Source organism: Pseudorca crassidens, chromosome 14, assembly GCF_039906515.1.
Source record: "Pseudorca crassidens isolate mPseCra1 chromosome 14, mPseCra1.hap1, whole genome shotgun sequence".
NCBI lineage: Eukaryota > Metazoa > Chordata > Mammalia > Artiodactyla > Delphinidae > Pseudorca > Pseudorca crassidens.
Genome location: NC_090309.1, coordinates 12,183,834 through 12,198,914, shown reverse-complemented (window position 1 = coordinate 12,198,914; position 15,081 = coordinate 12,183,834). Strand labels below are relative to the sequence as shown.

General features: G+C 40.3%; 1 protein-coding gene across 5 annotated transcripts in view; it reads right to left on the bottom strand.

Annotated features, from left to right (window-relative positions):
- TTL (tubulin tyrosine ligase) overlaps positions 1 to 15,081 on the bottom strand; it is a 50,659-nt gene that overhangs the window by 20,161 nt on the left and 15,417 nt on the right. For all 5 annotated transcript variants that reach the window (XM_067704394.1, XM_067704399.1, XM_067704396.1 and 2 more), the window contains 2 exons: positions 10,939 to 11,074; positions 9,666 to 9,935 (listed from right to left, as the gene is read on the bottom strand). In XM_067704394.1, the coding sequence (XP_067560495.1) occupies positions 9,666 to 9,935; positions 10,939 to 11,074 (406 nt within the window). The remainder of the gene's footprint in view (positions 1 to 9,665; positions 9,936 to 10,938; positions 11,075 to 15,081) is intronic.

Sequence of the window (15,081 nt, the reverse complement as noted above, 5' to 3'; positions counted from 1 at the left end):
AAATGCTGAAGTCTGAAGGGAAATGAAACTTGGAACTTGAGGACTGAAGGAAGAGCAAAGGAAACTGCAAATATCTGGGTAAATGTAAAAGCATAGTTTTCTCCCTTTATATTTAAAGTGCGTTGCTTGTAGAGAGCATATAGTTTGGTCTTTTTTTATTTTTTAATCCAACCTGACAATCTATCATATATTAAGTATTATATAATAAACCCTGGAGTAACCACTAAAACAAACAAACAAACAAAAATACAAAGAGATACAGCCAAATATTCAGTGGAAAAATTAAAATGGAACGCTAAAAAAGTTCAAATAATTCAAAAGAAGGCAGGAAACAGGGAAATGAAAAACAAACAAACAGAAAAGAAGGGACAGACAATGAATAATACAATGGTAGACATAAATCCCATCAAGTCAGTAATTACTTTAAATTTAAATGGTATAAACACAACAATTAAAAAACAGATGATGGGAGACTTCCGGGAAGATGGCGGAAGAGTAAGACGCGGAGATCACCTTCCTCTCCACAGATACACCAGAAATACATCTACGCGTGAAACAACTCCTACGGAGCACCTACTGAACGCTGGCAGAAGACCTCAGACCTCCCAAAAGGCAAGGAACCCCCCACGTACCTGGGTAGGGCAAAAGAAAAAACTAAACAGAGACTAAAGGATAGGGACGGGTCCTGCACCAGCGGGAGAGAGCTGTGAAGGAGGAAAAGTGTCCACACACTAGGAAGCCCCTTCGCGGGTGGAGACTTCGGGAGGCGGAGTGGGGGAGCTTGGGAGCCGTGGAGAAGAGCACAGCAACAGGGGTGCGGAGGGCAAAGCGGACAGCTTCCAGCGCAGAGGATCGGGCCGACCGGCACTCACCAGCCGAGAGGCTTGTCTGCTCGCCCGCCGGGGCGGGCGGGACTGGGAGCTGAGGCTCCGGCTTTTGTCGGAGCGCCGGGAGAGGACTGAGGTTGGCGGCGTGAACACAGCCTGCAGGGCGTTGGTGCGCCGCGGCTGGCCGGGAGAGAGTCCGGGGAGGGGTCTGGAGCTGCCGAAGAGGCAAGAGACTTTTACGTCCCTCTTTGTTTCCTGGTGCACGAGGAGAGGGGATTAAGAGCGCTGCTTGGGAGAGCTCCGGGGACGGGCGCGAGCCGCGGCTGGAGGTGCGGAGCCCGGAGACGGACATGGGACGCTAAGGCCGCTGCTGCCGCAGCCAGGAGGCCTGTGTGCGAACACAGGTCACTAGCCACGCGCCCTTCCGGGGAGCCTGTGCAGCCCACCACTGCCAGGGTCCCAGGATCCAGGGACGGCTCCCTCGGGAGAGCGCTCGGCGCGCCTCAGGCTGCAGCATCACGCCGTCACGCCGGCCTCTGCCGCTGCAGGCCCGCCCCGCACTCCGTGACCCTCCCTACCCCCCGGCCTGGGTGAGCCAGAGCCTCCGAATCAGCGGCTCCTTTAACCCCGTCCTGTCTGAGCAAAGAACAGACGCCCTCTGGCGACCTACACGCACAGGCGGGGCCAAATCCAAAGCTGAGCCCCTGGGAACTGTGAGAACAAAGAAGAGAAAGGGAAATCTCTCCCAGCAGCCTCAGAAGCAGCAGATTAAACCTCCACAATCAACTTGATATACCCTGCGTCTGTGGAATACCTGAATAGACAACGAATCATCCCAAATTAAGGAGCCCTGTGGACGAAAGGCTCTTGGTGCTGCAGCCAGGAGTCAGTGCTGTGCCTCTGAGGTGGGAGAGCCAACTTCAGGACACTGGTCCACAAGAGGCCTCCCAGCTGCACATAATATCAAACGGCGAAAATCTCCCAGAGATCTCCATCTCAACGCCAGCACCCAGCTTCACTCAATGACCAGCAAGCTACAGTGCTGGACATCCTATGCCAAACAACTAGCAAGACAGGAACACAACCCCACCCATTAGCAGAGAGGCTGCCCAAAATCATAATAAGTCTACAGATACCCCAAAACACACCACCAGACGTGGACCTGCCCACCAGAAAGACAAGATCCAGCCTCATCCACCAGAACACAGGCACTAGTCCCCTCCACCAGGAAGCCTACACAACCCACTGAACCAAACTTAGCCACTGGGGACAGACACAAAAAACAACAGGAACTACGAACCTTCAGCCTGCAAAAAAGGAGACCCCAAACACAGTAAGATAAGCAAAATGAAAAAACAGAAAAACACACAGCAGATGAAGGAGCAAGATAAAAACCCACCAGACCTAACAAATGAAGAGGAAATAGGCAGTCTATCTGAAAAAGAATTCAGAATAATGATAGTAAGGTTGATCCGAAATCTTGGAGATAGAATGGACAATAGAATGGACAAATTGCAAGAATCAGTTAACAAGGACCTAGAAGAACTAAAGATGAAACAAGCAACGATGAACAACACAATAAATGAAATTAAAAGTACTCTAGATGGGATCAATAGCAGAATAACTGAGGCAGAAGAACGGATAAGTGACCTGGAAGATAAAATAGTGGAAATAACTACTGCAGAGCAGAATAAAGAAAAAAGAATGAAAAGAACTGAGGACAGTCTCAGAGACCTCTGGGACAACATTAAACGCACCAACATTCGAATTATAGGGGTTCCAGAAGAAGAAGAGAAAAAGAAAGGGACTGAGAAAATATTTGAAGAGATTATAGTTGAAAACTTCCCTAATATGGGAAAGGAAATAGTTAATCAAGTCCAGGAAGCACAGAGAGTCCCATACAGGATAAATCCAAGGAGAAATAGGCCAAGACACATACTAATCAAACTGTCAAAAATTAAATACAAAGAAAACATATTAAAAGCAGCAAGGGAAAAACAACAAATAACACACAAGGGAATCCCCATAAGGTTAACAGCTGACCTTTCAGCAGAAACTCTGCAAGCCAGAAGGGAGTGGCAGGACATATTGAAAGTGTTGAAGGAGAAAAACCTGCAACCAAGATTACTCTACCCAGCAAGGATCTCATTCAGATTTGATGGAGAAATTAAAACCTTTACAGACAAGCAAAAGCTGAGAGAGTTCAGCACCACCAAACCAGCTCTACAACAACTGCTAAAGGAACTTCTCTAGGCAAGAAACACAAAAGAAGGAAAGGACCTACAATAACGAACCCAAAACAATTAAGAAAATGGGAATAGGAACACACATATCGATAATTACCTTAAATGTAAATGGACTAAATGCTCCCACCAAAAGACACAGATTGGCTGAATGGATACAAAAACAAGACCCATATATTTGCTGTCTACAAGAGACCCACTTCAGACCTAGAGACACATACAGACTGAAAGTAAGGGGATGGAAAAAGGTATTTCATGCAAATGGAAACCAAAAGAAAGCTGGAGTAGCAATTCTCATATCAGACAAAATAGACTTTAAAACAAAGACTATTAGAAGAGACAAAGAAGGACACTACATAATGATCAAGGGATCGATCCAAGAGGAAGATATAACAATTGTAAATATTTATGCACCCAACATAGGTGCACCTCAATACATAAGGCAAATACTGACAACCATAAAAGGGGAAATCGACAGTAACACATTCATAGTAGGGGACTTTAACACCCCACTTTCACCAATGGACAGATCATCCAAAATGAAAATAAATAAGGAAACACAAGCTTTAAATGATACATTAAACGAGATGGAGTTAATTGATATTTATAGGACATTCCATCCAAAAACAACAGAATACACATTTTTCTCAAGTGCTCATGGAACATTCTCCAGGATAGATCATATCTTGGGTCACAAATCAAGCCTTGGTAAACTTAAGAAAATTGAAATTGTATCAAGTATCTTTTCTGACCACAACGCCATGAGACTAGATATCAATTACAGGAAAAGATCTGTAAAAAATACAAACACATGGAGGCTAAACAATACACTACTTAATAATGAAGTGATCACTGAAGAAATCAAAGAGGAAATCAAAAAATACCTAGAAACAAATGACAATGGAGACACAACGACCCAAAACCTGTGGGATGCAGCAAAAGCAGTTCTAAGGGGGAAGTTTATAGCAATACAAGCCCACCTTAAGAAGCAGGAAACATCTCGAATAAACAACCTAACCTTGCACCTCAAGCAATTAGAGAAAGAAGAACAAAAAAACCCCAAAGCTAGCAGAAGGAAAGAAATCATAAAAATCAGATCAGAAATAAATGAAAAAGAAATGAAGGAAACAATAGCAAAGATCAATAAAACTAAAAGCTGGTTCTTTGAGAAGATAAACAAAATAGATAAACCACTAGCCAGACTCATCAAGAAAAAAAGGGAGAAGACTCAAATCAATAGAATTAGAAATGAAAAAGGAGAGGTAACAACTGACACTGCAGAAATAAAAGAGATCATGAGAGATTACTACAAGCAACTCTATGCCAATAAAATGGACAATCTGGAAGAAATGGACAAATTCTTAGAAATGCACAACCTGCCAAGACTGAATCAGGAAGAAATAGAAAATATGAACAGACCAATCACAAGCACTGAAATTGAAACTGTGATTAAAAATCTTCCAACAAAGAAAAGCCCAGGACCAGATGGCTTCACAGGCGAATTCTATCAAACATTTAGAGAAGAGCTAACACCTATCCTTCTCAAACTCTTCCAAAATATAGCAGAGGGAGGAACACTCCCAAACTCCTTCTACGAGGCCACCATCACCTTGATACCAAAACCAGACAAGGATGTCACAAAGAAAGAAAACTACAGGCCAATATCACTGATGAACATAGATGCAAAAATCCTCAACAAAATACTAGCAAACAGAATCCAACAGCACATTAAAAGGATCATACACCATGATCAAGTGGGGTTTATTCCAGGAATGCAAGGATTCTTCAATATACGCAAATCTATCAATGTGATAAACCATATTAACAAACTGAAGGAGAAAAACCATATGATCATCTCAATAGATGCAGAGAAAGCTTTTGACAAAATTCAACACCCATTTATGATAAAAACCCTGCAGAAAGTAGGCATAGAGGGAACTTTCCTCAACATAATAAAGGCCATATATGACAAGCCCACAGCAAACATCATCCTCAATGGTGAAAAACTGAAAGCATTTCCACTAAGATCAGGAACAAGACAAGGTTGCCCACTCTCACCACTCTTATTCAACATAGTTTTGGAAGTTTTAGCCACAGCAATCAGAGAAGAAAAGGAAATAAAAGGAATCCAAATCGGAAAAGAAGAAGTAAAGCTGTCACTGTTTGCAGATGACATGATCCTATACATAGAGAACCCTAAAGATGCTACCAGAAAACTACTAGAGCTAATCAATGAATTTGGTAAAGTGGCAGGATACAAAATTAATGCACAGAAATCTCTGGCATTCCTATATACTAATGATGAAAAATCTGAAAGTGAAATCAAGAAAACACTCCCATTTACCATTGCAACAAAAAGAATAAAATATCTAGGAATAAACCTACCTAAGGAGACAAAAGATCTGTATGCAGAAAATTATAAGACACTGATGAAAGAAATTAAAGATGATACAAATAGATGGAGAGATATACCATGTTCTTGGATTGGAAGAATCAACATTGTGAAAATGACTCTACTACCCAAAGCAATCTATAGATTCAATGCAATCCCTATCAAACTACCACTGGCATTTTTCACAGAACTAGAACAAAAAATTTTGCAATTTGTATGGAAACACAAAAGACCCCGAATAGCCAAAGCAATCTTGAGAACGAAAGAAGGAACAGGAGGAATCAGGCTCCCTGACTTCAGACTATACTACAAAGCTACAGTTATCAAGACGGTATGGTACTGGCACAAAAACAGAAAGATAGATCAATGGAACAGGATAGAAAGCCCAGAGATAAACCCACGCACATATGGTCACCTTATCTTTGACAAAGGAGGCAGGAATATACAGTGGAGAAAGGACAGCCTATTCAATAAGTGGTGCTGGGAAAACTGGACAGCTACATGTAAAAGTATGAGATTAGATCACTCCCTAACACCATACACAAAAATAAGCTCAAAATGGATTAAAGACCTAAATGTAAGGCCAGAAACTATCAAACTCTTAGAGGAAAACATAGGCAGAACACTCTATGACATAAATCACAGCAAGGTCCTTTTTGACCCACCTCCTAGAGAAATGGAAATAAAAACAAAAGTAAACAAATGGGACCTAATGAAACTTAAAAGCTTTTGCACAGCAAAGGAAACCATAAACAAGACCAAAAGACAACCCTCAGAATGGGAGAAAATATTTGCAAATGAAGCAACGGACAAAGGATTAATCTCCAAAATTTATAAGCAGCTCATGCAGCTTAATAACAAAAAAACAAACAACCCAATCCAAAAATGGGCAGAAGACCTAAATAGACATTTCTCCAAAGAAGATATACAGAGTGCCAACAAACACATGAAAGAATGCTCAACATCACTAATCATTAGAGAAATGCAAATCAAAACTACAATGAGATATCATCTCACACCAGTCAGAATGGCCATCATCAAAAAATCTAGAAACAATAAATGCTGGAGAGGGTGTGGAGAAAAGGGAACCCTCTTACACTGTTGGTGGGAATGTAAATTGATACAGCCACTGTGGAAAACAGTATGGAGGTTCCTTAAAAAGCTACAAATAGAACTACCATATGACCCAGCAATCCCACTACTGGGCATATACCCTGAGAAAACCATAATTCAAAAAGAGTCATGTACCAAAATGTTCATTGCAGCTCTATTTACAATAGCCCAGAGATGGAAACAACCAAAGTGTCCATCATCGGATGAATGGATAAAGAAGATGTGGCACATATATACAATGGAATATTACTCAGCCATAAAAAGAGACGAAATTGAGCTATTTGTAATGAGGTGGATAGACCTAGAGTCTGTCATACAGAGTGAAGTAAGTCAGAAAGAGAGAGACAAATACCGTATGCTAACACATATATATGGAATTTAAAAAAAAAATGTCATGAAAAACCTAGGGGTGAAACAGGAATAAAGACACAGACTTACTAGAGAATGGACTTGAGGCTATGGGGAGGAGGAAGGGTAAACGGTGACAAAGCGATAAAGAGGCATGGACATATATACACTACCAAAAGTAAGGTAGCTAGCTAGTGGGAAGCAGCCGCATAGCACAGGGAAATCAGCTTGGTGCTTTGTGACCGCCTGGAGGGGTGGGATAGGGAGGGTGGGAGGGAGGGAGACGCAAGCGGGAAGAGATTTGGGAATATATGTATATATATAACTGATTCATTTTGTTGTGAAGCTGAAACTAACATACCATTGTAAAGCAATTATACTCCAATAAAGATGTTAAAAAATAAAAAAAAATAAAAAAAAAAAAAAAAACAGATGATGATGAATTGGGCAACTGGGATTGACATGTATATACTGATGTGTATAAAATTGATGACTAATAAGAACCTGCTGTATAAAAAAATAAATAAAATTAAATTAAAAAAAACAGAGATGATATATTGGATTAAAAACAAAAGAAAACAAAATCCAATGATGTGATGTCTACCAAAAGCCCATTTTAAATATAGAATAGAATAGAGAAGAAGGGTAGAGGGATGGAAAGAGACATACCATTAATCAAAAGAAAGCTGGAGTGGCTGTATTAATATCAGACAAAATAGACTTCAAAATAAGAAATATTACCAGAGATAAAGACAGAAACTACATAATGATAAAGAGGTCAATTGCCCTCAAAGAGATAACAATTCTAAATGCATATGCACCTGACAACAGATCTTCACAATGTACGAAGCAAAAACCTAATAAAACTAAAAGGAGGGACTTCCCTGGTGGCACAGTGGTTCAAAATCCACCTGCCAATGAAGGGGACATGGGTTTGAGCCCTGGTCCAGGAAGATCCCACGTGCTGTGGAGCAACTAAGCCCGTGCACCACAACTACTGAGCCTGAGTGCCACAACTACCGAAGCCCGTGCACCTAGAGCCTGTGCTCCACGACAAGAGAAACCACTGCAACGAGAAGCCCACACACTGCAACGAAGAGCAGCCCCCACTCACCACTCCAGAAAGCCCACGTGCAGCAGAGCAGACCCAATGCAGCCAAAAAATAAATAAATAAATTTATTTATAAAAGAAAAAAACAACTAAAAGGAGACACAGATAAATCCATAATTATACTTGGAGACGTCAATAGTTTACCTTTCAATAATGTACAGGACAAGTAGAACAGAAAATGATCGAGGATGCGAAAGACTTGAACAACGCTACCAACCACCTTTGCCTAAAGCACATTTATAGAACACTCTGCCCAGCTATAGCAGAATAAACATTATTTTTAGTGCATGTGGAACATTCACTAAGATGGACCATATTCTGGGCCATGAAACAAACTTTAACAAATTTTAAAGATGTAAAACCATACAAAGTATTTTCTTTGACCATAATGAAATTAAAATTCCTGGAAAATCCCCAAATATCTGGCGATTAAGCAAAAATTTCTAAATAACACCAGTCAAAGATGAAGTCACAAGGGAAACTAGAAAATATTTTAATAAAATGAAAACAGTCTTCCCTGGTGGCGCGGTGGTTAAGAATCCACCTGCCAATGCAGAGGACATGGGCTCGAGCCCTGGTCTGGGAAGATCTCACATGCCGCAGAGCAACTAAGCCCGCGCACCCCAACTACTGAGCCTGCGCTCTTGAGCCTGAGAGCCACAACTACTGAGCCTGCGCACCTAGAGTCTGTGCTCCACAACAAGAGAAGCCACCACAATGAGAAGCCCGCTCACCGCAACAGAGTAGCCCCCAAAAATACAAAAAAAAAAAAAAAAAAGGGCTTCCCTGGTGGCGCAGTGGTTGAGAGTCCGCCTGCCGATGCAGGGGACACGGGTTCGTGCGCCGGTCCGGGAAGATCCCACATGCCGCAGAGCGGCTGGGCCCACGAGCCATGGCCTCTGAGCCTGTGCTCCGCAATGGGAGAGGCCGCAACAGTGAGAAGCCCAAATACTACAAACAAAACAAAACAAAACAAAACAAACAAACAAACAAAAAAGAGTAGCCCCCACTCGCCACAACTAGAGAAAGCCCATGTGTAGCAACAAAGACCCAAAGCAGCCAAAAATAAACAAAAATTTTTAAAAATAAAAATAAAATGAAAACAAAAACATGACATAGCAAAATCTGTGGGATGCAGCGAACGAGTACTTATAAGAAAACTGATGGCCTTAAATGCTTATATTTTATAAAAAAATAAATCTCTCCAATCAATGATCTAACCTTGCACTTTAAGGAAACTAGAAAAAGAAAAGCAAATCAAACCTCCCAAAAGCGGAAGGATGAAAATAATTAAGAACAGAAATCAAAGAAACTGAAAACAGAAACAACAAAGAAAATCTATAAAGCCAAAAGCTGACTTTTACAAGAGATGAATAAAACTGATAAGCCTCTAACCAATCTGTCCAAGTGAAAGACAGAAGATATAAACTACCAACATGAGGTAATTACCAACGTAAGGATTAAAAAAAAGTGACAGCATTACAGATCCTATAGATATTAAAAGGATAATAAAGGGATATAACAAATAATTTTTGTTCTTAGACAATGTAAATGGAATCATTCCTTGAAAGGCACAAACTCCCAAAGCTCCTTTAAGACACATTTAACCGAAAGAGATAGGAATAAGTTACCTTATTATATGTTTGATTTGTAGTAAGATACTACTTTCCAGGGTGATGTTCAAAGCACTTGTTAGGTACCGATTGAACTCCTCAAAGAACATTTCGTTCCCTTCTTCATACTTCCCATAGTTCTTTGAGTACTCCTTTTGAATGCAGTGATTAGTCAAATGGCAAGTCTTATCTTGGAAATTATCCACATGATACGGTTCTGAAGCAGTCCGAAGTACACCCTCTCTATAGAGGTAGATATTATATTGATGATCCACCAAGACCCAGCTTCTGCAAGTCAATAAAATATTCAAGTTACCCAAAGTTTCTGCATATTATATAGATCATCCCCACACCTTGATTTCTCTGGGAGGAAACAGAGGAAGGAGGTATGTTCTAAAATTATACGAGGCATGCCGTAACAACATTGTAAAGCAACTATACTCCAGAAAAAATTAATAAAAAATATATATACAAGGCAAGTCATGCCAGTTAGCCAAGATAGTGGATTACCACCATAAGGAGGCAAAGAAAACATTTCACCGTAACCGACAAGGAGACTTTGATCCATTCAAAAGATACAGCATTTCGAAGAGATCTGAGTGGCTTGGTTTTTACGGTTAATCTATGAAACCTCCAGTTGCCATGTTTGCTCTTTTAGTTATCTTAAGAAGACTTTCTGCTGAAGCTGATCTGACAGCACTGGTGTTCGAGAAGCAGCAAGTCAACGTGAAGGCACCTAAGTGACAAAGAGTCCTGGATGGGGAGAGGACAGCAAGGTTCAGGGAGAGCTGGGGCAGGGCTTTCAGCTTTTGAAAGCACCACGCAACCTCCTTCTCCTTGCAGGCCCTTTGCTCGCAAAGGTAAAGTCCAAACCCCTGAGGTGTGTTCATGAAAACCTTAAAAAGTGGGACACGGATAATAAAGTGAGGACGTGCTCTTTGGCAGGATCACCTGATCTGCTGTGACCGTATTAGGTGTTCTATGCATATCTCTCTGCCGCTTTCATAAAGCAAGCCCCACACACTGATATCCTTTCTTTGGATCCACAAGTCATCTTCATTAAAGAGAATACTTAAAAAAAAGAAAATTCATCATCTTAAAAACATTTTCTAGAAAGACAAGAGAAAGAGTGAAAGAAAAACAGAAGCTCGGTCCTGTTCAGCTGCACTCAACTTGGGGAACATTAAACGAAGTCCAATACTTCCCTATAATCCATGTCACCCTCCACATCACACACCACTGCATTTTTTCCAGATTTGTAAAACAAAAACTCCAGACGTGGAAGCATTACCGGATGTCAAACTTGCGATGGCCTGGCTCCAGAAGCAGGGGGCGCTCAAGGTATTTCTGGATTACGTGCACCTGGCCCTGGTTGTCTATGAAATCCAGCAGCTCCGCAGCGTCCGAGGAGATGAGGATGCCTTCACCTAACAGGGCAAAAGCAAACCATAATCAGTCCAGTTCACTCCAAGAGGAAAAGCTCTCTGCAAAGCCAGAAAGGAAATTCTGACAGCACGTAAAAACCGACAGGCGGCTGTTACTGGCCGACTCGCTTTTCATTCTCCATCCTTTCCCTCCTTCCATCTCTCTCACTCTCCCCTCTCCCCACAAAAGCACCAAGGGTTATCCAACCCTCTCTCCATGTAGGATTGTAAACACTGTCATGGCAGGCTCCATGAAATTTCATTTTTATGGATATTCAAAGGGTCTAAGCACCATAAATAAAGGCCGCTCTACTTTTGGTCACTGGCTACCACAGTAAAGGCCGTATGCTGCTTATGACCAATAAACCGACTGGAAACACTATATCTAGTAGAAACATCAGGTGGTTAGGGCAGAAAGACAAATGTACAAGAACATTCCTGCAGCGTTGTATTAGAAAAAACTGGATACATTTAAAGTGTCCCTCAACCTAGAGATTGTCATACTGAGTGAAGGAAGTCAGACTTACTTCAGAGAAAGAGAAATATCATATGATATCGCTTGCATGTGGAATCTAAAAAAATGGTACAAATGAACTTATTTACAAAAGAGAAATAGAGTCACAGATGTAGAAAACAATCTTATGGTTACCAGGGGTGAAAGGGCGGGGAGAGGGATACATTGGGAGATTGGGATTGACATATACACAGTGCTATATATAAAATAGATAATAACGACCTATTGTAGAGCGCAGGGAACTCTGCTCAATACTCTGTAATGCCCTATGTGGGAAAAGAATCTAAAAAAAGAGCGGATATATGTATATGTATAACTGACTCACTTTGCTGTACACCTGCAACTAACTCAACATTGCAAAGCAACTCTACTCCAATAGAAAGTGTCCATCAATATTAGATAAATGATGCATCAGCTCTGAGATATTGTTTATATCCTACAAAATTCACCCTTGTAAAGTGTAAAATTCAATGGTGTTTAGCATATTCAAGAGGTTTGCAACCATCACTACAATCTAATTTTAGGACATTTTCTTCACCTCCCCCCAAACCCCACACCCACCAAGCAGTTACTCCCCATTCCTTCCTCACACTAGCTCCTGAGGACTACTAACCTACTTTCTGTCTCTATGGGTTTGCCTATTCTAGATGCTTCATATAAATGGAAACACACAATATGGGGCCCTTTCTGGTCTGGCTTCTTTCATTAACACAGCGTTTTAAGCTTCACCCATGTTATAGCATGTGTCAATATGCCATTCCACCTTCCTATGACTAAATATTCCATTGTATGGATAGATCACATTTTGTTCAATCAATTGATGGACATTTGGGTTGTTTCCACTGTTGTTTGGCTCTTTTTTTTAAATTTTATATTAGAGTGTAGTTGATCTACAATGTTGTGTTAGTTTCAGGTATACAGCAAAGTTATTCAGTTATACATATACATATATCTTTGGCTCATGAATAATGCTGCTATGAAGATGTGTACTGCAGTTTTCATGTGGAAAACATGTTTTCAACATAGGAAAACATATGACATGTTTTCAACTCTTTTGGAAATACACCTAGGAGTGGAATTGTTGGTCATATGGTAACTGTTTAACTTTTTAAGGAACTACCAAACTGTTTTCCAAAATAGTTTGGTAATAGCTGTACCGTTTTACATTCCCATAAGCAAAGGGCGGCAAGAGCTCCATTTCTTCACATCCTTGCCAACACATGTTGTATTCTGCCTTAACTATAGCCTTCCTAGTGGCTGTGAGGGAGGTGGTATGTTGTTATGGTTTTGATTTGCATTTCTCTAATGACTTGGAATGTTGAGCATGTTTTCACATGCTTATTGGCTATTTATGTCATTTGTTTGTTTTGAGAAAGGTCTATTTAGATTCTTTGCTCATTTCTTAATGGCTTATTTGTCTTCATTACTGAGTTGTAAGAGGTCTTTATATATCCTGGATACAGGTACCTTATATGATTTGCAAATATCTTCTCCAATTCTGAACAGTTCCATTATTGCACAGAATTCTCATATTGCCCTTTCAAAGCCACAAGTACCTCCCCCCACCCCACTCCCCGACCCCTGGTAGCCGCTAATCCGTTTTCCATTTCTACACTTTTGTCATTTCAAAAATGTTACATAAATAGAATTATAAAATATGTGATCCCTGGAAGTTGTTTTCTTCACTGATACTCCCCTGGAAGTTCCTCCAAGGGGTTGTATTTATTAACGGTTCATTCTCTTTTATTACTGGGTAGTATTCTATGGGATCAATTCACCCCACTTTGCTTAATCATTCACTTGCTGAAGGACAGTTGAGCTGTTCCCATTTTGGGCTATTACAAATAGAGCTGCTATGAACAACCATGTACAAGTTTTTCGTGAAGGTAAGTTTTCATTTCTCTGGACAAATGCCCACACGTGTGGAGTTGCTGGGTCATGTAATTTCAGGTTTAGTTTTATAAGAACCTGCCAGACTGTTTTCCAGAGTGGCTCTACCAATTTAAATCCCCACTAGCACTGGGAGGGTGATCTAGTTTCTCCTGACCCTTGCCAGCATTTGCTGTTGTTACCGTTTCCTATTTTAGCCATTTTAGGAGTGCAGTGATAGCTCATTGTGGTTTTAATCTGCATTTCCCTAATGGTTAATGATATTGAAAATCTTTTCATTTACTTATTTTTCATCTGTAGAACCTTTTCAATGGAATATGTTTTCATTGTCTTTTGCCCATTTTCTAATTGGATCCCCCCTTTTTTAACTGTTGAGTTTTGAATATTGTTTGTATAGTCTACATATGAGTCCTCTGTCAGATATAAGGCTTGGAAGTATTTTCTCCCAGTCTGTAGCTTGTCTTTTCATCCTCGTGGTTGGGTCCTTTACAGAACAAAAGTTTTTCATTTTGATGAGGTTCAACTGATCAGTTTTTACTATTATGGATTATACTTTCAGTATCAAGTTTAAGAATTCTTTGCCTAGCTTTATCTCTTATTTTTTTCTGAAAAATAACTTTATATTTTACAGTTAAGCCCACAATCCATTTTGAGTTTGGTTTTGTATAAGGGGTGAGGTTTATGTTGAGGTTCATTTTCTTGGTCTGTGGCTATCCACCTGCTCCACCAACGTTTGTTGAAAATTCTATCCTTCCTCTATTGAATTGCTTTTGCACCTCTGTCAAAAATCAGATGGTCATAAATGTGTGGGTACATCTCTGTCCCACTGATTCATATTTCTATCCCCTCCACGAATACCACAGTGTACTGATTATTGTAGCTCTACAATACAGTTTGGGATCAGGGACAGTGTTTCCTCCCACTTTTCTTCTTCAATATTGTGTAAGCTATTCTAGGGCCTGTGCCTTTCCATATGAATTTTAGTAGAAGCTTTATGTTTACACAAGAACCTTGCTGAGGTCTTGACACCAATCACCTAAAGCCTGCAGAGCAATTTGGGGTGAAGTGACATCTTTACTGTGTTGAATCTTGCAATCCATGAACATGATATGTCTACCTGTTTATTTAGGTCCTCCTTGACTTCTTTCATAGTTGTTTTGTAATTTTGAGCAGATAGGCCCTGTACGTGTTTTGGTAAGTTTATACCTAAGCATCTCATTTTCTTTAGGGTGACTGTAACTGGTATTGTATTTTTAACTTTGGCTTCCACATGTTCATTGTTAGTATGAAATGAAAAAGATATGAAATGAGTTCACTGTGATTGAACCTGTCTTTGCCCATATGTAAAAGAAACTAATATGAAAAAATAAAAATAATTATGTTAGGAACTGGGTAAGGCTACGGGTAACTTTTCCATTTCCTTTTAATGTTAGGTTTTCTTTAATGATAATACTTTTTAAAAGGAAATGAAACTGGGTCATTTGTAGAGATGTGGATGGACCTAGAGTCTGTCATACAGAGTGAAGTCAGAAAGAGAAAAACAAATATCGTATATTAACGCGTATATGTGGAATCTAGAAAAATGGTACAGATGAACCTATTTGCA